At 49.5% G+C, this 26,583-nt stretch overlaps 1 protein-coding gene across 10 annotated transcripts in view; it reads left to right on the top strand.

Annotated features, from left to right (window-relative positions):
- Nucleotides 1–13,767, top strand: part of mast2 (microtubule associated serine/threonine kinase 2) — a 132,732-nt gene extending 118,965 nt beyond the window's left edge. For all 10 annotated transcript variants that reach the window (XM_076726746.1, XM_076726750.1, XM_076726747.1 and 7 more), the window contains 20 exons: nucleotides 1,123–1,255; nucleotides 1,345–1,412; nucleotides 1,518–1,621; nucleotides 1,746–1,954; nucleotides 2,031–2,169; nucleotides 2,275–2,407; nucleotides 2,530–2,695; nucleotides 3,925–4,026; nucleotides 4,180–4,302; nucleotides 4,377–4,486; nucleotides 4,724–4,878; nucleotides 5,006–5,148; nucleotides 5,391–5,570; nucleotides 5,716–5,970; nucleotides 6,128–6,354; nucleotides 6,666–6,788; nucleotides 6,939–7,075; nucleotides 7,165–7,352; nucleotides 7,520–8,073; nucleotides 8,428–13,767. In XM_076726746.1, the coding sequence (XP_076582861.1) occupies nucleotides 1,123–1,255; nucleotides 1,345–1,412; nucleotides 1,518–1,621; nucleotides 1,746–1,954; nucleotides 2,031–2,169; nucleotides 2,275–2,407; nucleotides 2,530–2,695; nucleotides 3,925–4,026; nucleotides 4,180–4,302; nucleotides 4,377–4,486; nucleotides 4,724–4,878; nucleotides 5,006–5,148; nucleotides 5,391–5,570; nucleotides 5,716–5,970; nucleotides 6,128–6,354; nucleotides 6,666–6,788; nucleotides 6,939–7,075; nucleotides 7,165–7,352; nucleotides 7,520–8,073; nucleotides 8,428–10,008 (4,830 nt within the window). In that variant the 3' untranslated portion in view covers nucleotides 10,009–13,767. The remainder of the gene's footprint in view (nucleotides 1–1,122; nucleotides 1,256–1,344; nucleotides 1,413–1,517; nucleotides 1,622–1,745; nucleotides 1,955–2,030; nucleotides 2,170–2,274; nucleotides 2,408–2,529; nucleotides 2,696–3,924; nucleotides 4,027–4,179; nucleotides 4,303–4,376; nucleotides 4,487–4,723; nucleotides 4,879–5,005; nucleotides 5,149–5,390; nucleotides 5,571–5,715; nucleotides 5,971–6,127; nucleotides 6,355–6,665; nucleotides 6,789–6,938; nucleotides 7,076–7,164; nucleotides 7,353–7,519; nucleotides 8,074–8,427) is intronic.
- Nucleotides 13,768–26,583: the final 12,816 nt, after the last annotated feature.

Here is a 26,583-nt window from a genome sequence, read left to right as displayed (position 1 = left end):
GTAGTCCTCTCACTGCGTTAGCGTGTTTCCTTCGTGTGTCGTATTTCAGTTTTCTTCAGCGCTCTGATCAGCCTCAGCGCCGTCCGTTAGCAGTTCTTTGCATTTTAATCACGCTGCTGCACGCTGGTGTGAATTAGAGTGTGTCCTAAAGACTGCTGTGAAGAATGTGAGGAGCGGTAAGTGGAACGACTCCTCATGTCGGAGCTCGACTCCTCGTGTGGTTAATAAACAATTTAGAGCCTCCTGCTCCCCGACGTCAGATGATTCAACCGCAGCAATTCATTTCTGGACGTCCTCGGAGAATTTTAAATCAGCCTGACGTCCACACGCTTTAACACCTCTCAGCCGGCATGAAATGCAGAGGCGCTCCCTCCACCCTCCACCCTCCACCCTCCACCCTCCACCCTGCACCTCCGTCAGTTTGGGCTGAGATGGAGCACGTCTGGGGTCAAACAGGTGAATCCAAGCAGAAATGAGACTGAGCAGGAGAGAGAAGAGAGGAGGTCAGAAAAAGTGAGTGAGAAAAAGAAGTGTAGAAGACAGAGGGATAAGAGGAGGAGGAGGAGGAGGAGGAGGAGGAGGAGGAGGAGGTGGAGGGGAGTCCGCTCGGTGCTCACATCGGTAGTTTTGACTAATCACACACAGCTGAAGCTGTGACACTGTACAGGACGGCTTTTTATAAATGAGGCAGAGAGACGAGGAGGAGGAGGAGGAGGAGTTTGTCTTTACATGTATACTGTGTGTGTGTGTCTTTGTGTGTGTGTGTCTTTGTCAGAGGACACACGAGTTACATTCAGTGTGTGAGGACAAAAAACGTCCTTCCTCTTATCACATCGCTGCATCTCTGCTGGTGTTGCAGAGGTCAGAGGTTATTGTCCAATCAGAAGGCGGTTTAATTCTTGGACACTTCGGTCTTTATGCATCACACCCAGTGAAGTGGTGGTTGTTGTTGTTGTCTGTCTCCTGTCTGTCCACAGACTTCACTTGATTTTCAGCCATTTTCCAACCTTAAATCTTTGCCTTTCTGTCTTCCTCCTCTTCCTCCTCTTCCTCTCCTCACCTGTTTCTCTGCCTTCACTCCTTCGCTCCTCCCTCCCTCCTCCCTCCTGTCTCCTCCTGCAGGAGTTTGATCCCGAGGAGTTTTACCATTTGTTGGAAGCAGCAGAGGGCCATGCTAAGGAGGGCCAGGGCATCAAGTCCGACATCCCCCGATACATCATCAGTCAGCTGGGCCTCACCAGGGACCCCCTGGAGGGTAACGCGCCTCAGAACCAGCCTTTAGCTTTGCTCTGTGTCGCCTGTGTGAGACCTCAGTGAAACCTTTATGTTCGTGTGTCTCTGTAGAAATGGCCCAGCTGAGCAGCTACGACAGCGGCAACCCAGAGACCCCAGAGACTGATGACTCCGTGGAGGTGAGTTCAGAATCGTGTCATCGTCTTTAAGATGGTCTTCACAGTTTTAGATTTCCGTGTTTTTTAACCAGATAGCCTTCATTCGTTCTAACCTCTGTGTTTCAGAGTCGAGGAACCACAGTCCCAGCAGCTCCACCGCAGACCAAAACCAAAACACCTCGAGAGGAAGACTTTGAGAACATCAAGCTGATCAGTAACGGCGCCTACGGGTAAGACGCCATAAGACTCAGCCTTTGATATCAGGACGCACCTGCTGCGTTGTTAAATAAACCGCAGCAGCAGTTCAAGTGTTGAACTGATGGATGTCTCTCGTCTGTCTTTCTTGGCGTGCAGCGCCGTGTTTCTGGTGCGTCACAAGGAAACCAGGCAGCGTTTCGCCATGAAGAAGATCAACAAGCAGAACCTGATCCTGAGGAACCAGATCCAGCAGGCCTTCGTGGAACGAGACATCCTGACGTTTGCCGAGAACCCGTTCGTGGTCTCCATGTTCTGTTCGTTCGAGACCAGGAGGCACCTGTGCATGGTGATGGAGTACGTGGAGGGTAAGATCATCCTCGTCACAGTTAACCATCGGTACCGTCGTCGTGTTGTGTTTAACGTCGGCTCCGCCCTCTGCAGGCGGAGACTGCGCCACGCTGCTGAAGAACATCGGAGCGCTGCCGGTCGACATGGCTCGAATGTACTTCGCAGAGACCGTCCTCGCCTTAGAGTACCTTCACAACTATGGCATCGTGCACAGAGACCTCAAACCGGACAAGTAAGACTCAAACAGCCGTATCTGCTCCTCACCAGCTCGTCTCTTCTTCTGTGCTGTTATTTAATGTGAACCAGTGCAATCAAAGCTTTCCACTGTCTCCTGCAGCCTCCTCATCACGTCCATGGGACACATTAAGCTGACAGACTTCGGCCTCTCAAAGATCGGTTTGATGAGTTTGACCACAAACTTGTACGAAGGACACATCGAGAAAGACACCAGAGAGTTCCTGGACAAACAGGTGAAAGCTCACCTGTTGACCTTCAAACCTGCAGCAGCTTTTATAAAGCGCAGCTCACCTTTTCCCTCTGCTGCCATCAGGAGTTTGGCCTTAACTATCGCTTCTGTCTGATGCCTCTTCAGGTGTGCGGCACACCTGAGTACATCGCCCCGGAGGTGATCCTGCGTCAGGGCTACGGGAAGCCGGTGGACTGGTGGGCGATGGGAGTCATCCTGTACGAGTTCCTGGTGGGCTGCGCCCCCTTCTTCGGAGACACGCCAGAGGAGCTGTTCGGTCAGGTCATCAGCGGTGAGCATCAGTGCTGATGAAGCTGTTCCATCAGCTGTGTGTCGCCGTCCAGGCTCAAAACTGCTGGAGTGAAAGTGATCTGCAGGCAGAGTCAGAGAGTCGAGTGGTGCAGATACGCTAACGTGCTAGCATGTTAGCAGTTAGCTTCCCAGACTTCTTCACCACCTGCACAAATGAACTTTGCTTCGGCACTCAGCTTTAGTCCAGTTTAACAGTTTAATCCAGCGTTTTCCAGACTGCCAATCGGGAACACATTCATATGATACAGATCACATGCTTAAAAATGGATGCTGTGGGCTTCCTGGTCTGCGTTTATTGTGAAAGTTTCCTGCTGGAGCTGAGAGAGAGCAGCAGGCTTGATAGAATCATCAGGAATGAACAGATTCAGACGTTACTCTGCAGCTCAGAAGCACAGACTTGACTTACCAGGAATAAAATCAATTATGTTCTCTCCTGCCTTCTCCTCTCCTTTGAATTCCCTTTGATGAAAGGGTGAGTCAGTGATCATAAACCCGTATTGATCCCCGCACATCTCTTTTATGGCTGTCTCTCCGTGGTGCTGCGCTGTGGCGGTGAAGGATGGAGCGCCTCCTCGTGCCTTCGAGCTGTTCTGTATTTTTGTCCGTCTGCAGGATGTTTGGCAGTGAGGTTCACGTGAGGGTCAGTGGGTTTCACCCTGAGCGTCCATCTGTGGAAGTAAAGTTAATAAAATACACCACTAATGCTGCTGAGAGGAGGCAAAGAAGCACATCAGCTAATGCTAACGGGGGTGGAACAAATCCTTCAACAACTTTCTGCTTGGTGCAGCTTGTTTTTGAAGTTCTGTCCAGTGTTTCTGTTAATGACACAATCAGGCAGCTTGGACACAAACTGTGTTGTTCCCACATCTCAGCAGCGTCATCATACCCAAAAAAATCTGTACAGGTCTGTCTTCTAAAAGAGAGAAGATCTCAAGAGGCATCCTGGTGTAAGTCAGGGTTCGTTATAGAAAACAGATTAATGATTTCATCAGTATGAAGCTCGTTTTGTTTTTCATTGTTAGCGATTCGCTGGTGATATTTTCGTTTTCCACGAGAGGCTTCATATGTTCAGCTGAAGGTCTGACAGCAGTTAGAGAACCAGCGTCACATGGGCTCCTTTCTTTGTTTTCTCTCTGATGACCTCGACGACAGCGTTTGGCGTGACGCTAAAGATCCGTGTGTGTTCGCTGTGTTTGTGCTCTCTGGTAGATGAGATCATCTGGCCGGAGGAGGATGAAGCTCTGCCTCAGGAGGCTCAGGACCTGATCTCCAAACTGCTGAGACAGAACCCTCTGGAGAGGCTGGGCACAGGTAACTCCGCTCAGAGTTTCAAAATAAAAGCACAGTCAGACGTTTGGCCCAAAGCAGGTCAAATCTGTTCTCATCCGTCTCACTCTGCTCCCTCTCCCTGTTCCTTCACTCCTCATCCTCCCTGCCGCTCCGTCTTCTCCTTCATCTCGACAGGAAGTGCCTTTGAGGTGAAGCAGCACCCGTTCTTCACAGAGCTGGACTGGAACAGCCTGCTGAGGCAGAAGGCCGAGTTCATTCCCCAGCTGGAGTCCGAGGACGACACCAGCTACTTTGACAGTACGTCTCTGACCGCTTCATCCAAACCTGTGAGAGTCACAGCGTGCCAGCTAACCTCTGTGTGTGTCCCTCAGCTCGCTCCGACCGCTACCACCACATCGACTCAGAGGAGGAGGACGACACCAACGACGACGAGCACGTGGAGATCCGACAGTTCTCCTCCTGCTCGCCTCGCTTCAGCAAGGTACGTTCTTATCATTGAGAATATTTATTTATTCATTAAACTGTGCACAAACCTGAATAAAACACATCTGGATCAGGTGTCACTGTCACTGCAGCCTTGGTGGAGTCTTTTCTAGGTTCTTATAGTGATTATGGGCTCGATATTGTGTCTATATGTAGAACAATATAACTAAACTGTCGTTCTCATCGTGTGCTTGAGAACAGAAAACAATAATCTGACTCACATCTGTGGCCGCAGGTGTACAGCAGCATGGAGCGTCTGTCTCTACACGAGGAGAAGAGGACTCCTCCACCCACCAAACGCAGCCTCAGCGAGGAGGGAGGAGACCGCATCGACAGCCTGAGCGGACTCAAGTCCAGGGACCGATCCTGGCTGGTGGGATCTCCAGAGATGTGAGTTCTTCACGTCCGCTCACTCACCAGCTGTGGACATTTGTGGACACACTGGGACCAGTTTGTTTTTATGTGTTGGTTGCTGTGTTTCTGACCTGCACATGTTTGTCATCTCCGCTCTGTCCAGCCTGCGGAAGCGCCTGTCTGTCTCGGAGTCGTCCCACACAGAGAGCGACTCCAGCCCGCCGCTGACGGTCCGGAGACGCTGCTGTTCAGCCATCATTGAGATGCCGCGCTTCGCCATCTCCTCGGAGGAAGAGGGAGGTCAAGGTAAAACACAGGAAGGATGTTCTGATCGCTCGCTGTCAGGAGGAAACTGTCCATCAGAAAGAGACAGAATTAAAGAAGGTTGTTAAGGCTAAAAAAGTGTCTAAAGAGTGTGTGATGATGCCTTCAACTCCCAAAATGTAATGTTTAATAGCAGAAAGTTAAAGGCAGAGTCCTTCATATCTGAGCTGAACACGGCGAGCTGTGAATCAGACTTGCTATCTTGTCTCTCTTGTCTCTCTCAGGTGCGGCTGGAAGTCGAAAGAGTCCCAGCCTGTTGGGTCCGAGTGCAGTGAGGGGCCCGCGGTGCGACGAGCTGCCCCTCGCCATCCCGGAGCTCCCCGTGGAGAGAGAACTGAAGCTGGAGGAGTCTCCCACCACGCCGAGCTCCACCTGCAGTCAGCTGAGCAAGGCCACGCTCACACGTCAGTACAAACACACACTGCAGAGCCACGCACGCACGCACGCACGCACGCACGCACGCACGCACGCACGCACGCACACACACACACACAACACAATGTTACTGTGTTCGACTGTCTGAGCTTCCTCTCTCACCTGTTCCTGCAGCGGGTAGTTCAGGCGACGTGTGCGAGCGCGGTCACAAAGGCAACGGCAGTAACGGCGGCGCCGCTGCTAAAGGTGCAGGAGACAGCGACTCCCCGTCGACTCCGAGAGCCATCAGCGACCTGGCGGCTCGCAGGGCTCGCCATCGGCTGCTGTCCGGAGACGCAGACAAACACGCGGCGACGCCGAGCTCCAGGCCGCTCAACAAGGTCATCAAGTCGGCGTCTGCCACCACGCTGTCGCTGATGATCCCCGCAGGTCAGCGTGCGAAGCGGGAGCAGCACTTTAATGCGTTTTTTTGAGTGCTGTGGATTAGACGTTACTGCATGAAGTTGATTCTAGCCTGATTTTAAAAATCTGATTGGACATAAACGCCTCCCCCTCCCCAACACAAATGTCTTGTGTCTGTTCTTAGACCACCACGGAGCCTCTCCATTGGCCAGCCCCATGTCGCCCCACTCGCTGTCGTCCAATCCGTCATCGCGGGACTCCTCCCCGAGCCGAGACCTGTCCCCGGCCGTGACCAGCGTCAAGCCCGCCATCGTGATCCACAGGGCGGGCAAGAAGTATGGCTTCACCCTGAGGGCCATCCGAGTGTACATGGGAGACTCTGACATCTACACTGTGCACCACATGGTCTGGGTGAGTCCACAGAGGATGACTGGTGGTCCACTGACGTGATTAAAGGTCTGAGGCGTCAGACATCACGCAGAGAGAAGCTCCTCATCTTAGATTTCTTAAACCTTCTTGTCCTGAATGCATTAAAATGAGGAGAAGTGAAAAGTGCAGAAGAAGAAAAAGCTAACATGAATGTGTGGCTGCAGTGAACTGGGATTCTTGTTGTTGACAGAAGGTGGCAGTAAACAACAGCAGAACAGCCCACAGGCCTTCATCCCTCCTCTTCCTCTTCCTCTCCACCTTTCTTTCTTTTTTCCTCCGCCCGTCTCTCTCAGCACGTGGAGGAGGGCGGTCCGGCCCACGAGGCGGGGCTGAGGGAGGGGGACCTGATAACCCACGTCAACGGAGAGCCGGTTCACGGTCTGGTCCACACGGAGGTGGTGGAGCTCATCCTGAAGGTAGACTCACAGAGGACTTATTCCTGCTTCTGCACCGCTGATGGTCAGACGATGTTCTTTTATGACACAAATGATCCAAGTAAAAAAATCATTAAACATAAAAACAAAGTTTTCAGATTGACGTTAATAACAAACATGAAAATCCCTCAGAGCGGCGCCAAAGTCTCCATCTCTGCCACCCCGTTTGAGAACACGTCCATCAAGGTCGGCCCCGCCCGGAAGACGAGCCACAAGTCCAAGATGGCGAGACGCAACAAGAAGACCAAGACCAAGGAGGGGCAGGACAGGTGGGACACCTGTGTGACGTGAGGCATCACTGTGTGTGCGTTGAGTGTGGGGCTTCGTGGCGTGAGACGTTGTGTGTCTTCTCTCGCAGTAAGAAGAGGACGTCTCTGTTCAGGAAGATCACCAAGCAGGCGTCTCTGCTCCACACCAGCCGCAGTCTGTCCTCCCTGAACCGCTCTCTGTCCTCTGGGGAGAGCGGCCCCGGCTCGCCCACGCACAACCTGTCACCGCGGAGCCCGACGCAGGGCTACAGGTCCACGCCGGACTCCGCCCACTCAGGTGAGAGACACACTCACCTGCAAAATAACTGTACAGTTAAAGCGTCTTATACAACGACAGAGGGAACGATGATAACGACCAGCTGCTTCTGCCTGTAGGATATTGGTAAAATATAGATTAAAAAGAAAATGAATGTATTATTAACGTGCTTCCTGTCTTCCCGTCAGTCGGTGGAAACTCGTCTCAGAGCAGCTCTCCGAGCTCCAGCGTCCCAAACTCCCCTGCGAGCTCCGGCCACATCAGGCCCAGCTCGCTGCACGGCCTCGCCCCGAAGCTCCAGCGCCAGTACCGCTCGCCCCGACGCAAGTCTGCCGGCAACATCCCCCTCTCCCCCCTGGCCCGCACGCCGTCTCCCACCCCTCAGAGCAGCTCGCCGCAGCGCTCGCCCTCCCCGCTGCCCAGCCACGCCCTGGGACAGGCGGCGGTGGGCCAGTCGTTCCCCGTGAAGCTCCACTCCTCCCCTCCGCTGGTGAGGCAGATATCCAGGCCGAAGAGCGCCGAGCCTCCGCGGTCTCCGCTCCTCAAGAGGGTGCAGTCGGCCGAGAAGCTGGCCGCCTCCCTCTCTAACTCCCCCTCGTCTCCCTCCGGGGTGGCGGCGGTCGGGGAGAAGAAGCTGGCGGTGGGAGCTGCCGTAGGGAGCCGGAAGCACAGTCTGGACATCTCACATTCAGAGTTTAAGAAGGAGATTCTGCAGAGAGAACCGAGTCTGCAGAGTCTGCAGGTACGAGGTCATTACAGCGACAACAAGCTCATCAGTTATTCATTCATTATCTTTACATTCCATTTTTTAATGATGATGATTAAAAAGATTATGACAGTGGAGATGTGATGAGAACATTTAGCAGTTTGTTATGTACATGATGTCAAAGTGTTGGTAGATTCAGATGTAGAGCGTCCTGAAGGACCCAGAGCTTCACATCTGAATTCATTCACCTATTAAACACACAAACACAAAGTCATTCTCAGAAAGCAGATCTCAGTGTGAGATCAGCTCACCTGCACAGCTGCTCACGATTTCTGTAATGGTGTAAATACAGTGTCAAACATCTTCTGTGTCTTCCTCACTGACCTTCAGGAGTCAGCCAGCGAGGGTCTGCTGTCCTCAGCGGGACGCGGCGTGGAGAAGGGCAGCCTGCAGAAACACTCCTCCTCATCCAGGAAGTTAGGACGTCAGGAAGGGGACGGCGCCCTCGGCACGGTGTCCGGCTCGCTGGGTCTGGCCCCCGGGAAGAGCAAGCTGAAGGACAAGCTGTCCGCTATCCGCCAGGACCGAGCCGAGCGGCGGGAGTCGCTGCAGAAGCAAGACGCCATCCACGAGGTCGATTCATCTGAGGACGAGACGGACGAGGGCTCCGAGGACAGCCAGGATGGACGCAGGGGGACGACCTTCACCCCTCCCCCCCTGCTGAGGCCCACCACTGTGAGAACGGGCCCCGGAGGCACGCTGCCGTCCCTCTGCCTCTCCCCCTGCACCCCTCACGCCACATTCACCCACACGGGACCCTCGCAGGTAGGCAGGCCCACCCCCTCACACACCCTGCCCTCCGTTACGGAGACAAAGCCCGGTCACAGCACCTCCTTTCCAGGAGTGAAAGACGCGAGGTCGGCCTCATCCACAGAAGGCAGCGCAACACAAGAGAGGAAGGTCCTGGGGCCGAGCGGTACCACAAAACCCACTCAGGGCCCCCTTCCCTTCTCCACCCCAGGCAGTGCGTTCATCTCAGTCAGCAAGGACACCTTCCTCAAGCCAACCCCCCCAGCAGACACCAAGAGCCTCAGGGGGAAGACTGCACCATCAGAGCCCAGGGCGGAGGACCAAACCCCGGACAGCCCGAGAGCCACAGTCCCCTCTACCACAAATACTACCGACTGCAGAGCCACCACGAACACCACAGACTCCAGAGCTGCCAGCAGTACCACAGACTGCCGGACCACCAGCAGTCAGGAGACGCCCCGCGCCTCCTGCTCCTCTCCTGGCATCACCAAGGAGAAGAAGGAGGCCGACAACCGGAGACTGTGTGCTGCGGCCGCTGCTGCGGGTCTGAGTGCGTCGTCCTCGTCCACTTCTGGCTCCAGTTCCAGCTCCCCAGTTCCGGCCCCTGAGAGCAGCATGGACAAAGTCGTGTCTCAGCTTGCGACAGTAGCTAAGAGCGTCCTGGGTCCAGTCAAACTTAGCACGGCTGTAGACAAGAGCCAGAAGGACCAGAAACCATCCAGAGGTGGAACCCCGGAAGTCCACCCGACTGGCCCTCTGTCGTTTCCCCCTAAACAGCTCCCGACCCCTCAGTCTCCTCACCTTTCGGGGTCCCCAACCAGACAGAAAACCGAGCGAGTCGCCTCACCGACCACCTCGCAGAGGACGGCCAAATCCTCAACTCAGAAAGACTGCGTGGCCCCGCTGCCGTCAGCCTGCAGCAGCGTCCCAGAAAGGCCCACATCAGGGTCTGCAGGACGGGACACCGCTGCCACGTCTGCACCTGTACAGCGGGTGGGTTCAGCGCCCGCTCAGCCTGCCCCCCACCCCAGCTCCTCTGCAGCACCTGAGCCACAACGCAAGCGGTCCGAACCCCAGACGACAACTGCCGCCGCCGCCGCCGCTGCCGCCACCCTGTCCGGCTCCTCACAACAAGACAAAGCAACCAGCAAGAAGACGTAGCAGCAACAAGCAAAGAAGCAGAACAACATGTACAGACCACACGGCTCAGCGCTGGCTGGAGGTTTTTAAAGTCACACAAACTGCATGTTTGGAGGAAAACACTTTAGTTAAATGGCACTAATCAGAGTTTGACTTTCAAAGCGACAGAACGGTGCAGAGAGACGAGCGCTGCAGAGACAGACGCCGCAGTCACTTCCATTCCAGCGGTTCTGTGCTCTTAATGTCCATGTGAGTTGTTTTTGTGTCCTGACTCTTTGGTTCTGCTTTCAGCCGTTTTTTTCTCTTTCTGCAAACATGTATGTGGCTGGAAATGAGGAGCTCAGCGGTCCATCCGGCAGGTTTCTCCATCGTGATCCTTCCTCATTCCTTTCCTTGGTGTCGCCGTCCTCTAACAGATCACTTACCTTACTGAACAAACTCTTACCCCCCCCACCTGATGTCTACGCAGTCAGGACTGGATAAGATGATGTCTCAGCAGTAAAGTGCAGCGTATGTTTAGCAGTCTGTGTAAATGCATTACAGCGTTTTTAATGGGACTAAATGTGCACCGTCGACGTGCACTGAGCACCCAGTAAACGAGGCCAAATTCAATTCCCTCCAACGCTGCAGGTCTGCAAGGGGACAAGTTTTCCCTGAGCGCAGACTGCAGGCCCAGTGCAGCGATACCATCGAGGCCGTGTCCGTTGTCATTACTGTCAGGAGTTCAGAACTCTTTCAGATGAAGATGAAGGCAGGATCTGATGATCTGATCCCGGACAGAGTCCAAGCTGAGCCTGCTCAGACGGCGCTGATGGACCGCCGCCTCTTTATTTCCAGCCCCATTTGGCCTCTGAAGGCTGCCGTAGTTTTATTTGGTATCTGGACCAACTTGCTGTGTTTTTTGCCTCTAATCCTGTGAAGTGATCAGACTTTACTTTGTGTGCGTGAGGGAGAGAGCGTTTGTTCATTTGTGCATGTTTATCTGTGTATATATAAGATATTTAAGGTTCTGTTGTGCATCTGTTTTATACCCCGGGTGTGTTTGCGCGTGTGTTTTAGGATGAACTCTGTTCAGGACTTCCTGCTACCTGCGTCTGCGTCGGCCGTCAGGCTTCGCACAAAACTTTGATCTCATTTGTCCGGTGAAAGAGGAAAAGTGAGGGACGGGAAAGCCGGCGGAGACCTTTGACCTCCGCCTGCTGCGTTCGGGTGCAGCTCAGCTCTGCTGCTGCTTCAGTCGGTGAAAACAAAGATGCTGTCGGCCTGTTAGAATCACTTCCTGTTTGTTTTCTTGGATGTAAACCACCTTTCATTTCTTCTGCGTTGTCCCGACTGTACATTTAAACGTGAGAAACAGTTTGTTTTGTTTTAGAGAGTCACCTTTCCAAACTGAACGCGCGGCGAGCTCGGCCCTGCCGTCAGTCCGTTGTGAGTTTAAGGTGGACTGAAGTGTTTGGTGTCTCTGTTGGAGCGAGCAGGTCACTGACTGCGGCGACCTCCGTGTTATGTTTACATGTCCTTTTCTTTGTGATTCTTTGTTGCCTGTAGCAATCAGACCTCCTCTGACAGGCTCGGATAATTACCGGCAGCGCGTCCACGTGTTCGGGCGGCGTCGGGTCGTGATGCGGCGTGCTGACATTTAGCTGTGCGATGAGCAGCTCGCCTGCGATGGAGGACGTGTAGAAAGGAGGAGGATTCAGCGCACAGACGTTAAAATCATCTCCGCTCTCGTGCACATCGTCTCATGATGGGAGAGGAAGCAGCTCGCGTCCTCTCAGGTGTTATCTGCGGAAGGCTTCGGCCAATCAGACGGCCGGGAAGCTGATGGCTGATGAGTTTAAAGCTGCTTCTGTCAGACTGGAACAGAATAGTTTCGTCGATGAACCGACCACATTGGATGTTAATGGAAATCAGCCTGCAGGTCAGATTCTTGAGCACGGAACAAGTTTAGAGCCCAGAAGACGAGTTTTGTCTTGGTGAGAACGAGCCGTTCTGGACTCTGACGGCTGGTTTTGGTTCAGGGTGTCAGGCTCGATAAAATTCTGAGAGACCTGAACCCTGGAAAGCTTTTCTTTGTTCCCGTCGTGAAGCTTCTTGTTCTCTGTGAACTTTGACTTCAGAGAGCAGATCTCAGACCAGCGGCCCAAAAATCAGGACGTAAAACTCGAGCTGAGTTTACAGGAAACGCCAAAGAGGTTCAGCTCAGTTCAAACTGTGTCTCCATCGCAGTTCAAAGGACAAAAATCCCAAATTTCCTTTAAGAAACAAATACTGGCAGAAATCAGCCAATCAATCATGCCGCTGGGCTCCACTCCAAACCTGTTTTTGCTCTTGAATTGTCGCTGTGTGCTCTGAAATTCAGAGGAATCGATTAAAGATGAGTCACAGGCGCTTCATTAATCCTGAAATTTGGTTCTTGCTCATTAGTTTTGTCACTAAAAATCTTTTGTGTTCTTTGCTTCCGTCTCTTTCTGTTTCACCTCCTCATTAAGCGCCTGCTGTCCACACACACACACACACACACACACACACAGCTCAATACCAGTGCCATCTAATCTAGCAGTGCCAGTTTCACCATCTCCACTGACAGTGTAAACACACACACACACACACACACACACACACACACACACACACACACACACGCCTCCTCTCCTGTGTAAAGATGATGGTCGAGCCATCTGCTGGAGAATGAAGCAAGTGTCAGTTGTCCTGGTGGAGTCATTAATCTCAACCCTGAGCCTGTGACCACACACACACACACACACACACACACACACACACACACACACACACACTCTCAGGGTCAGGCTGGCCAACACAAACACTCCCCCGCCTCCCACAGGCTCCTGCGTCCTGTCCCGGTCCGGTCGGTTCAGCAGTGGCACAGCCTGTGTTTACCCATCATGCACCTCTGCGGCTCAGTGGCTGAGAGACGACAAGTCAAGCTGGTCTGTAATCAGGCTGACTCAGGATCAGTGTGTCAGTGAGCGTTCAGCCCCTGACTTGTTTCTGACCTGGTCTCCGCTCCGTTCGTGATCGAGAACTTCTCAGATTTGCTTCGTCGTTGATAACCTGAGCGTGACTTCGAGCTCACGGCGGCCGTCCTCTGACGTTCACTCCGCCGCAACTTTCTCTTCCAAACTGTAGTTTTGTTGGCGAAAACATGAGCATGAACCAGATCAGGATGTCAGGCTTTCAAAAGCGGTGCTGATGATTGTGTCTCCGCCTGATTCCAGACATGAAATCCCGACTCGCCGATCAATCGAAGCATCAGTTGTGGTTTCGTCCCGTTTGTCACTAATGAGCTTCCGTAGACCTCTGACTCTGAGCAGGTGGAGTGACCTGCTGTCTGTCGGCACATCCATCATTCAAACATGTGACGTTGGGTATGACGAGGTGAAGCCTTTTGACCACTAACACACACACACACACACACACACACACACACACACACACACACACACACACACTTCATGAGATTCCGCGATGCTTCGGCGTGCAGTCCGATAAACTCGTATCTGCAGCAGAAAACGACTCTCGTGGACTGTGCAGACGAGGGCAGTATTTCCAAGCTGTGTGTTTCGTGTTTGTCTTTAAAGAGTGATGAAGAGGAGGAGGAAGATTCAGCTGTGCGCCATAAAAGCTTGGGGAAGATGTTGGGAGAGAAATAAAACATTGCTAGAGTAAAACCAGTGCAATATCTTTTTATTTTTTATTGTGGTAAAAGCATGTTGTTGTCAATCTTACCTTACAACAATAATAAAGTTTTTTTATGTACGTTTGAGTGTGGCAGCGTCTCGGTGGTGTTTTATGATGTTTGTTCCTTCGCTCTGCTTCATCATCACCTTTTCTACGGCTTCATGCTTTTTACATTAAGACGTCACATTTGAAGACAGAAACAGTAACGATAAATAAGAGATGAGACGCCGGTGCTCAGGCTGCAGCTGCACTGCAAAACGTCCGTCTGATCGAGTCCTTTCTGATCACAGATGTTTCAGAGTATTTTAAGTATGACTGCAGGTTAGTCCAAGAAATAAACAAAACTAAAATATATAATAAACAAAAATAAAGGCCCATGCAAGACGTCCCTACGAGACGAGAGATCTCCAGCGGTCATCCTGAATTCATAGAACCATAGTTACATAAGTAACTCGTTCTGTTTCATTCTTCCTGACCGCCGGGGGACAAATGTCCAACAGGCCAAGGTCCCTGATCGTGAGGGCGAACGCGTCACTGAGGCTTTGAACGCAAGCGTCGTCGGTAACAGGTGAGTTTCTGAAGCTCAAGTCAAAACTCGCTCAATAAGAAGACACGAGTTTCTGAAGTTTTGAGGGTTTGCAACAACAACAACACAAGACGTCTCACCCACGAGCGACGCCGTTTACTGGGGAGCCTTAAAACTAAGGAGGGACAGTTTAGATGATCCAGTTGTCTTTTTTTACAGTGTACTTTACCTGTTTGTCCTCAGAGGGGAACAGTAGCACCTCCTCCAGGTCGCTCAGTTAATACATGTGATGTTAGCCCCCTCCCTGCTCCTGGTTCATGCCACGAGTTTGATTTTTGTTCATTTGTTCTCATCACGTCCGGGTGTCCTCGCAGAGCGAGTGCGAGCAGAAAAGTGGCCGTAAATTATCTGTAAACTGGTTTTGTCGGCAGTTCTCAGTAAAGTGGCTTCGTTCAGTCAGTCGAGCTGTGGTTTTCTGCGGCTCTGAGCTCCCTAATGGGCCGATCAGCTGCTGGATGTGTGTCCGCTGTCTCCGCCGTCTCCGCGGGAGGTTTTAAGCATCTTAATGGTCTTGAGAGACGGCTTCAGCAGGGCTTGCAGTGCATTTACGGGGGTAATGGCTAATCTGTGCAGCGCCGCAGGGCCGCCGCGCTTCGAGGAAGAAACGACAGTAAAATGGAGCTCCATTAGCTTTCCTCGACGCTAGCGCAGCTTCTTGCTAAAGCGCCTCACTCTACCGCCAATGGACCGCCGAGGTCAGGGGTCGCACCGCATGATTTAAACACCACCTACTGCTGCATTCTGGGATAATTGGGTCCCTCTCCCCCTCCGCCTCACCCTCCTTCCCCGTCTCCATTCCATCCATCCATCCAGGCGTCCGCAGGGAGCTGTCAGAGCGGAGGAGGAGAGCGAAGGGCCTCTCAGTCTTTACCGGAGGTCCTGAGGGGATGGAGGTGCACATGGAGGTGGTGAGGAGCTCTGACAGCAGGCAAACAGCCGTCCTGCACACAAAAAGCCGTAGAGGAGCAGTGACAGGCAGGCGGCGCAGGGTGATGAATTGCCGGCTTCGCCTCTCTCCGACACGGCTCTACATGACCAGGCAAATTCATTCCAGGCTGCCGGAGGGGAGGGAGGGGAGGCAAGGCGGAAGCATCGAGGGAGGGAGAGGGGCGGGCGGGGGGGCGTTAGTGGGAGAAAACAAGACCCAAATGTATGGACTTCCAGCGTTTGGGCCCGGCCGTGTGCCATCAGTCAAACAAGAAAACTGAAGCCGTCAATGCATTGACAGTCTCTGCATGTTCACTGTGAAGGATGTTCGTGTGCTGTTACACAGAAAGTCCTGTCGTCCAGAGTCCACGTCCAGCCGTCCAAACCAGCTTCAGCGGGTTAAAACTGCAGACACACAAACCACAACTCTGCTGTCAGCATGTGGTGATGGATGTTTCTCGGTAAGTGATGCCTTTGAGTGTGTAAACGCTGCAGAACGCAGTGTGAGACACAAACAGAAATGAACCAATGAGATGATCCAACCGGGCGAAGTAAGTGGAAACACCTGTGTGAGTCAGCTGTGGAAAGAATAAAGAAGTAAAAAGTGATTGTTGATGAGAAGTTAATGTTTTTCTCACCTTCCAAACTTTCCACAGGAGAGTTTGGGGAACGTGACGCCGCTCTCAGTAAAAGTTGGCTTAAATCTAATAAAGGTCAGGCTAACGTTAGCTTAGCCTCTGATGTGGCATCACACTCAGATGCTGACACACCAAATGTGAATCTTGACGAGGATGACAAAGAACCCGACTCTGGCTCTAAAACGTGCCTTCAGAAAACAGAAAAATGTTCCTGCTGCTGCGTTTTTCTCCGTTTAACATTCGCGTTCTTTAATTTTCCGCCCTCCTTCTTGAACGAGCCTCGTCCCACTTTCGCCCTTGGCCAACTCGCTCGTTCATTATCAGCCGAAGGAAGAACAAAGAACAAAGTTACTCCTGCTTTCACCTCAACTTCCTCATCACCATTAACGAGAGGACTGGTGTGATTAGACCTGGCTCGTGATTGGCCGGAGCCTGGCAGAGAGAGATTACATCCCATTACTCCCAGTGCTCTAATTGGTCTCTGTAGGTAGCAGGTGCCAGGTACTTAATGAGGCCTGTTGTGGCTGATGTATGGCTACTGTTACGTCTGTCCCAGCGCACCTGAGACGATGATGCCTGTGAGACTAATAGCACATGAAATAGCTGCCACCGTGGAGACGGACGGGTGGTCACAGCACTTGTTTTCTATTGGCTGACACTGTAAAAAGTGATGTCCAGCACAGATGAGGTCATCGCTTAATATTAAAATGTCTCTCTGAGCATCATTTCACTTGATGCCAGCCCCGCCTCCACCCGTCCTCTCACTCCTGCTGGACTTCATTCACCTGTTTCGCAGGACGTGGAAATCGACCTGTGAGGCTGCTGAGCTTCGCCTGAGAGGATGTGAGCTGAAGGCTGACAAAAACAAACAGGACATAAACCACCAATAATATTTCCATTAAAAAAAGCTTCAGGTGAACCAGTTAAACAAAACTTCACTTGGGAACGCGAACACAACCATTGTTACACGTGAAGAGGTGAAATCAGTGTTGGAGGTCAAATATCTTGTGAGTATTTTGCTTTTGTGTTTCTACAGAGTTGGAGTGTGTTGAAAACTGCCCTCTAGTGGCCATTAGTGATACTACGTCTTTTAAATGATCCGCCTAAAAAGAGACAACTGTGGACTTCACGAATTTAACGTCTTTGTTGGAAAAAAAGAGGAAAATTATGAAAATCTACTTCAACTAAAAAACACAATTAACCCAAACAAAGCAGAAAGAGTCAGTCCAGTTTGATTTTGCTCTGAAAACATCACATTCAAACCAGTTTATGTCGAAAATGTTTCTTGTCCCCTGATGTTCCTTTCTTCTGAAAGCTGTTCATTGTTATGGATATTACTTGTGTGTAGGTGTGTGTGTGTGTGTGTGTGAGAGAGTGTGTGTGTGTGTGTGTGTGTGTGTGAGAGTGTGTGTGTGTGTGTGTGTGTGTGTTAAAGGTGAAAGCACAGACAGACAACCAGGCCCTGACAAAGACCTTCCTCTTGACTCTGAACAGAAAGGCTGCTGAACAACAAAGGATTGATAGGAAGGAGTTAAGAGCTCCACAGATGTGTGTGTGTGTGTGTGTGTGTGTGTGTGTGAGTGTGAGTGAGAGAGAGAGAGAGAGAGAGAGAGAGAGAGAGATTGTGAGTGGGGACTCAGACTGTAAATCATTACATTTTTGTGTTCTGGTTAGTCTTCAGGAAATGAATGTAAGTCTATGTAATGTCCCCAGAAGTGATGGAAACACAACTCTGTGTGTGTGTGTGTGTGTGTGTGTGTGTGTGTGTGTGTGTGTGTGTGTGTGTGTGTGTGTGTGTGTGTGTGTGTGTGTGTGGGCACCCTGGGTCTCCATCAGTGTCTGGCTGATTGATTGGGACGTCAGCCAAGATAAAAGATCCTGTCCTCACAGCATGGCCACGCATCGCCCCGGGGAGAGAGACGCACACACACACACACACACACACACACACACACACACACACACACACACACACACAGGCATGCACTTGGATACCTGTACTGATCAGAGATCTGCCTCCTGCTCTCCTGGCTGTGTCTGCGCTCTGTAACAGCTGCTGTCGGTGCTTTCGTACACTTTCTGAATCTCCATCACATGTGAAACATCATCGTACGTGATGTGAAAATCCCTCATATCATTATAATACCAGTGATTGAATGAGTGATCCTAATAATTGATATAAGTGATTTGGAGGTTTTACGCGTGAAGGCAAGGCAAATTTATTTGTATAGCACAATTCATACACCAGGCAATTCAAAGTGCTTTACAGAAGCATAAAAATACATTAAAATCATACATTTCAAAGAAAGAAAGAAAGAGATTAGAAGAGAATAGAAAAATAAAAATAAAATACAATTAAAGGAAAATTAAAAACAGAAGCCAGTAAAAGACAATAATTTAGCATTAAAGGAAAGGATTTGAAAGGATGTGAAAACATCCACGTCACCTCTGACGGTGTTAGAAACTCTGATAAATGATGTTTTTTGTCACATGTGAAACAGCTTGTGCACATTTTACACATGAAACATTCAGTGAAAACATGAAGTTCACATGTGCTTTTTTTAATGAGGTTCTGCTGAACTCCTCGGCTGCTGGTCGCCCTCCTCCACGCGGCCTGCAGGGGGCGCTGCAGCAGCACATTTCTCTTCGTCTCAGCTTCCTCCTCATTCATCTTTTGAAGTGCAGACGTCTCATTCTGCTTTCAGAGGCCTCTTCGTCATTCTCTTTATCTCTCCGTGTTTTCGGACTCCCTCTTTGCTCATTGGAGCCGTAGACTCAGACCCCGACCCTCCACCTCCTCCACCCGTCATTGATTTGAACTCGTGTCTGCCTCCCTCCTCCTCCTCCTCCTCCACCCTCTCAGTCTTTCTGACTTCTGTTCGTTCCTCCATTCATTTTTGACCTCCCTCCCCTCCTCCCTCCCTCCCTCCCTCCCTCCCTCGCTCCTCTCTGATCATGCAGTGGAGGAGTTTGATGTGTCTGACGTCTCTATCAGAGAGCGGTGAGGAGTTTGTCTGCAGGGAGAAACAGCCTGAAAAATATATGAGGAGTTTTCACACATTTTTAAATGCCTACAAACACACCGCAGAATATGTAGAGTCCAGACGCCAGGCTCAGGGACAAAGGATGCATCCTGGAAAACCTGGAAAACCTTGAGCTTAAGTGATGGAAAAGTCCAGGACTGGAACATCAGAAACGTTGTCATAGTGTGGAGCACACGATGCTGCAGAGCTTCACTCTGAAACGCTGCAGCTACACAGAAATAAAAAGGTCTGTCATGAGATGAAATGTTCTGGTTTACACATGAAGCTCTTTTAAAAGAAGGCCATTAAATTAGTAATTAAATTAGATCAGCCTGTGATTAATTAGGAATATTCTTAATTAGAAATTAATCACTGGTATAATTTATTCTTATTTAAGTTAAAATATGAATCTGATTCTATGAATCATGTAAAATCGTGTGTCTTTGCTGTTGGTGTGACCTGAAAATGTGTGTTAGCATCTCGAATGTCACCTGAGCCTTAAAGGCCTCAGTGTGCTTCACAGGAACACACACACACACACACACACACACACACGCTCCTGCAGAAAAAAACAAAGCCTTGATGTAGTGGAGTGTGTGTGTGTGTGTGTGTGTGTGTGTGTGTGTCCATGCTGGGCCACAGTGATTAATAATTCAGAGGGACTGTTGGACCTCAGTCTCGCCTCTGGCTTCACGCAGACTAATGAAGGAGCAGCTTTAGAAATGTCTTATTAATCGCTGCTCTCCGGCCCTCCTCCTGCTCCTGAGCCAAACTTTTCTCCTCCCTCCACACTTCCGCTCCTCTGCTCCTCTTCCTGCTCCCTCCGGTCTATTCCACACCTTCGTCTTCATCCTCCGTTGCTTCCCTCGTCCCGCTCTGGATCTGAATCTCAGGAGGTGAACAGAGAAGCAAACACGTCCAGATCAGAGCAGCAGATCAGCATCTTTGTCCCGTGTCTCTCAGCGTCCTCGTCTCCGACCTGTTTTTGTCTTCAGTGCAGCTGAGCTGGCAGTCCCATCATTACCTCTGCGCTCGCCGCTGTTCTCTAACTGTAATAGTGTTGCGGCGGCGAACTCTCACCCTCTGTGCTTCATCAATGTCAGTCACTGAGCCGGAGAACAAGTAGATATTCAATTACCAGCAAGGGTTTGGTGGCGTTGTGAGCATTAAAATGTAGATTACCCAATTAAACCATAGGAGGGCACTGTTTGATTAGATTAAGGCCACACAGATCTTTATAAAGGATGATGCTTTTCAAAAATAATTACAAAGAAAGTGCATTTACAACCTGCTGTGCACACAGGACGACATTAAGCAGGTTATTTTTAATATTTTGTTAGCTTGATATCCTTAATTAGTGCATTCTGGGAAATGTGTTCAGGTTTTCGACAGTGACTGAGAGCAGCCTCCTGCACACGTTTGGCTCTGGTCTGGAGGAAATTCAATCCTCTCCTGGTTTTGGAAGTGGCTCGAGGTTCTGAGAGAAAGTGTGGTCCAGAATTTCCATATTGGCGTTTTGAGCTGCAGGCTTTCAAACCACGATGACCTAAAGTATGTGGACGGCCATGTGCACGGCCTTTGTTTGCAGCAGGTGTTCCTTGTTATGGTTAACTGGAAGAATTTAACCGGTCTGACTGTGAACCTGACCTGATCATCATCATCATCATCATCATCATCATCATCATCATCATCATCACCATCATCATCATCATCATCATCACCATCATCATCACCACCATCATCATCATCATCATCATCATCATCATCATCACCATCATCATCATCATCATCATCACCATCATCATCACCACCATCATCATCATCATCATCATCATCATCATCACCATCATCACCATCACCATCACCACCATCATCATCATCATCATCATCATCATCATCATCATCATCATCATCACCATCATCATCACCACCATCATCATCATCATCATCATCATCATCACCATCATCATCATCATCATCATCATCATCACCATCATCATCACCACCATCATCATCATCATCATCATCACCATCATCACCATCACCATCACCACCATCATCATCATCATCATCATCATCACCATCACCACCATCATCATCATCATCATCAGTGCTGGACCTCAGTGATGCTCCGGTGTCTGAATCCCTGCAGCAGGACTGTCAGAGCAGCACGTGATGTTTGACCCACTGAATGATGATGATGATGATGATGATGATGATGATGATGTTCAGATGTCTCCTCCTTGTGTCCATGCAGCTCTCCACAGGTCTCCTCCACCAGGCCACTGTGGCCGTGCAGCCTGGTGTGTTTGCTTCTGCCTCGGCTGATTCTTCATCTTCTGTCAGCGCCATTCAAACGTCAGCTGTTTGTTTTATTCTCGTCTCATTTAAACCTCACGACATGTTTTTCCATGTTTGAAAAGTTCTTTAATTGATGATTCTCTTCTCTTCTGTTGTGTTTTGAGGTAACAGCAGCAGATTTCTGTCACTGTATCACTGAATGAATCCACTGGATCCACTGAACCATGTAGTGGGATCCAGTGGAAGCAGCTGCTGGGGGGCCCCCTGGTGGACATGAGGAGACTTACACCAAACAAACCCACTGATCCTCTTTGTCTCCACTGATTGGAGGGAAACCACAAACACCTGAGTGACCCCCTGAGAACCAGGAAGTAATTCCTGAGCTTCCCTCCAAACAATCGTTTGCTTTTTGTTTCACCATCCAAACAGTTTTTGACCACTTTTCACTCGATTAAGCAGAAAGTTTCTCAGCTGATCGAAACCTGGACGGAGTCAAACATCTTGAGGATCATATTGGAGATAATTTCTCACTCTGTGATCCACCTGTTGGACTGAAAGGAACAAACAGACGACAGAGACATGAGCAGAAAGGTAAGAGGTCTTTTCTGTCTGTTTGAGCTTCACGAATGAGTTTCTTTTATTTTTGTCTTTTGTGCTTCGGCTGCTGGTGAATTGACGTCTGTGAGTTTGGCTTTGCTCTGCCGTCATTTGATTTATTGAACCTGGACAGATTCTTCCTTTCTTCGTGTTCCTGTCTTCTCTTTCTGCTTGTTTGCTCCTGTGAGACTTGCTCCTGATAAACGGTTGAAGAATATCTGACAGAACTTGAACAGAACTTAAAGTCTGGCAGCGTTTTATTGTCCAGCAGGAGCCTTTGAGAGCTGCTTCAGATGATTTCTCAAAGTGTTTTCCTGTTGGATCACTACAGGTATTTTCTCCCAAGTGCTCTTGACAAAGAGAATTAGTTGTTTTTTCCTCCTCTAAATAAAGAGAATAATTGAGGTGGTGGCATGTAGAGATTTGCTGTCACTGACTGAAGCTCTTTGGTGACGAGTCTCTGGAAAAGCCGTCCTCATCTAAAGGAGGCCACGGCTCTCAGGAGAAGCCTGGAAAAACCTCCCTGATGAAAACGAACTTTGCAGCGTTATATTAGCTGCCGTCTATATGCAGATTAGCTTCACTGGTGGCCTCATTTCTTACAGTAGATCATGAATTGATCATGCGTGGAAGGATGCAGCGCTGCTCGGTGTGGAGTTTCACCGCAGACTCTGAATTTCAGCTCTGATGTCGTGTTTTTGATGAAAGGGTGAACAGGAAGCTGCGTTTGTGTTAAACTGTGTTTGTCCTGACGCTCCTGCACCGACTGCTTCATGTAGGGTCTGTTTCAAATCTGCTGTTCAACGTCGCCATCGTTCTTTAACGATTTCAGTTCAGTTTTAGTCTGTTGGTGCTTTCATCTGTGAAGTTTCAGAGTGCTAAGACAAATAAGCGTTTAGTTGATTGATAGAAAATTAAGTAAAACAATCAAATCTAACCCTTCTCTAAAAATATGAGGCCTCTTTTCTCTGTTTGTCCATTGAACATCTTCAGGTTTTGGATTGTTGGTTGGACAAACTAAACATCTTAAAGATGCCATCTTGGCGACAGAGTAAGCCTCAGTACTTTCTGACTCTTTAAACTAAGAATGATCAATGAATCGCTCCATTATGAGGATTATTGTGAGCCACAGCCCTGACTTTGAGTCTTTCTCTTCTGTCACCGTCTTTGTTGTGGACCTTCTTCACAGCCTCAGCTGACTCCTCATCAGAACACACAGTGTAGTTATCTTCATAACCTCTGGCTCTATGAATGGAGTGGTGCTGCTGCATTCACTCGCTCGTTCAGTGACGTCGTCTGAGTTTAGCTTGAGCTGCTGTGATGTTGGACAACATTAATGCAGTGATTCTCCTTTAGATGAGTAACAGCCTCCATTAATCCTGCACTCATTCCTTCCTTCAGCCTGTAAACAAGAAAGATAAGCAGCTGAATGTAAAGTTAGCGCTGCCGCTAACGTCACGTTAGCGTTAGCCTTCCTTTCCATTAGCGTCGGCGTGCTCGCCTGCATGTTTTCGTGGTTGGTCTCAGCTGATCTGCTGATGTTTCCTGTCTGATCTTCAGTGGGATTATGCATTAATCAGTGATTAAACCTCTTTCTTTTCTGGTCATTGTAACGTTCTCCTCCTGCAGAGATGCTGGTTATTTGTGCACCTGATCAGGCTGTGAGATAAACTTCGATCAGGAGCGTACGATGTGTTTTCCTTCAGGTCACTTTAACAGTAACTAGGGAAGCTGTTGAATTTCTATTTGTTGATGGTTTAAACTCGTAATCTCATACTTTCCCTTTTAAAAACCTTCACAAACATCTTCACCTACAGTTGTTGTCGGTAATATTGACGCTGCACGTTGCAACATAAATCGTCGTCTTGAGATCTTTGAAATCCGTTCAGCGCTGCAATCAGCCTCAGATGAGTTTCTTCTTTTAACTCTCGGCTTCGCGCAGATTTAACACATTGGCCCAGATTCGAGTTACATCATGTGCTTTGAACGATTTCCTGTATATATATTTATATACCTGAATACTGTATACTGTACGCGGCTGCAGATTGGTTTGGACGCCTCTGTGCTGGTTGTATTTAAGGACTATGAAGATACACATTCTGGGATGTCAGAAATATGTGTTTGGATGTCAGCTCATGAGAAGTTTTCTCGCTCTTGCCATCAGCAGATTATACAGAATATTTGATTTGCTTCTCCAACCGGCACTCGTGGGGATTTGGTAATACTGTCAAAAAAGATGTGAGGAGAAGTTGAGAGGAGAGATGGAGGGGGATAGCAGGAGAGAGGCGGGCTTTGATCAACAGGAGATCTCTCTGGCAGCCGAAGCTCGCTCTCCTGACACACATCTCTCTCCTCGGCTCTTCCTGTTGTTCTCACAGTCCTTGAATTTGCCCTTTACTCTCAAACTCACAGCTCCATACGTTCAGCCTATAGAATCCGCTTTAACTCCTGCCTTTGTTCTTCGTCTCTGCCTCTTTTTCTTTCTTACGACTCCAAACTCCTCGGCGCTCGCACGAGTGAAAATACACAATGAAAAACTCAAAGTTTTCCAAATGAAAGAAAATACATCAACGCAGCTGAAAGAGCCAAATCCAGCTTTTCCACTTTTAATGTCATCACATACGTTGGGTTTGACAGACGGGCAGTGTCAGAGAGCATCATGGGACCGGACTCATCCCTTGTGTACTGTACTCCAGTACGTCACGGTTCACTGGGAGGCTGGAGGAGATATTTGGACTAAATGAGGTGTTTGCTTCAGGTGCAGCAGAACCAGCCGACGTTGTCAGCTAACCTTGGCACGCGAGTCGTTCAGTATGGACGCTTTGTTAAATCTGATGGCGTCTATTCTATTTAGTTTCAACATTCAGTAACAGAACCTGGAACCTCCTTCTCCAGGCGGCACAGCAGTGGATGAAGGTTGTATGGAGACATTTTTTATACTTGAACATATTTGAAGTAACAGGTTTCTATTCGTTGTTGAATATCCAGTATTCTGTCTTTTAGCTCTGTCTTTGGTCTCCACCAGCTCCTGAGGAAGCATCTGCTCTTTAGCTGCTAAATGCTCCATATGTTCACCAGCTAGTCTCTGACTGTGTCAGTCTGCTGACAGCAGGTAGTTAAATGTGCCTTTTTATGACTTTTTCAATGAGGATGACTCGAGCGCTGACACTGAACCAGAACAGAGACGTTGTGTCCGAACAGATTAACGATGAGCTGAAAGTCGCTATGAAGGGAGCTGAAGATTCACCGGATCATTCTCTGCAGGCTCATCTCTCACAGTGTCACGTTACTTTCACATTTCCATTTAATACGTAGAAAAATATTGACTAAAGCACTTCAAGAAAATCCACCATCTAATAATACTAATACAGATTTTAAGACTGTGCCACGGGACCCGTCTGCAGTGGGGTCTCCAGATTGAACAAGTCTGCAGTCGATCAGGTTGTAGTTCCACACAGTAAATGTTGGGTCTCTGGGGCCCCTGAGGGTCCGTGTCTCTGGGGCCCCTGAGGGTCTGGGCTCTGACACAGTGTATATGCAGCATGAGCTCTGCACTGATGTATGGCAGGAAGTCGTAGTGGTGAGCAGTGTTGGGAGTAATTCCTGTAATTCCACTGCTTTTGGCCGTAAGTAAAAATGTAATCGTTGTAGTTAGTTTTCCTAATTAAACGTACTGTAACAAAGCTGCTTTAACATGCACATCCAGCATCTTATGAAAAATCCTCCGGTCAAACCAAGACAACAGAAGTGCCGCTTACAGGAAGGAGTGCCAGCCAGTGCTGCCCTCTGGTGGTCAGAGTATCCATAACTCTACAGCCTCACTGTGGATTAAATCAGACATTCAAAAGTAAGTAAAAGTTATTCCTTCGATAAGCAGGAGTTGGAAAAGCAATTCAATGACTTCTGAGGAGGCAATGTTTTCTTCACCTGAACCGTCTGATTTTGGCCCTGAGAAATAAAATATTTTGAAAGAACTGTTGTGAAGAATGATGAAAATATTCTCTCTCTCTCTCTCACACACACACACACACACACACACACACACACACACACACACACACACTCACTTAACACAGTTAATCTGTAGATTGAGGGCATGTGGGGGAGGCTGGATCTCTGCAGTGCCAGTGTGGAGGCAGTAAGATTGAGGTCGTGCTCGTCGATACGTGTGTGTGTGTGTGTGTGTGTGTGTGTGTGTGTGTGTGTGTGTGTGTGTGTGTGTGTGTGTGTGTGTGTGTGTGTGTGTGTGTGTGTGTAGGTGTTGTTCTCCCAGGTGCTCGGCGGTGGAGACTGCAGCGTTGATGGGCTGAACTCCATCTGCGAGTTCACAAGTGTTTGTTTGCTCTGCGGTCAGCCAGTCTGAGATGTGAGGTATGCCGTCCTTGTATTTCACTCCTTTAAAATTCTCCACCGAAAGCAGAGCAGAGCAGATAAAAACTCATCTTCATTATTTAATACTGTGGCCCACATACACACAGTGTGGTCTCAGCTCAGAGCACCACCCGGGCTGCGTGCTGCAGCATTTCAACAGCAACTGTTTACCAATTATTTAGATTACATCATGAGTCCAGGAGGCATGTCTTTATATAGACGACAGTTATGAAGTGAATTTTATGTAAAACCAAACTACTTGTGTTATATAAATTCTGCTCCTGTGTTTCTGGACGTGAAAACATGTCTGCTGCTGCTCCGTCTGCTGCCCTTGGGTCCATTCAAGGTTTCCAGTGAATATCTGCCAGCACTGACAATTATCCTGCCGGCTTTCACCTGCAAGAACTGAGGGGAGGAATATATCTGCCCCGACGTGTTCTCTGCTGAGCAC

Source organism: Chaetodon auriga, chromosome 3, assembly GCF_051107435.1.
Source record: "Chaetodon auriga isolate fChaAug3 chromosome 3, fChaAug3.hap1, whole genome shotgun sequence".
Classification (NCBI taxonomy): domain Eukaryota; kingdom Metazoa; phylum Chordata; class Actinopteri; order Chaetodontiformes; family Chaetodontidae; genus Chaetodon; species Chaetodon auriga.
This window is presented reverse-complemented; position numbering and strand designations above follow the sequence as displayed.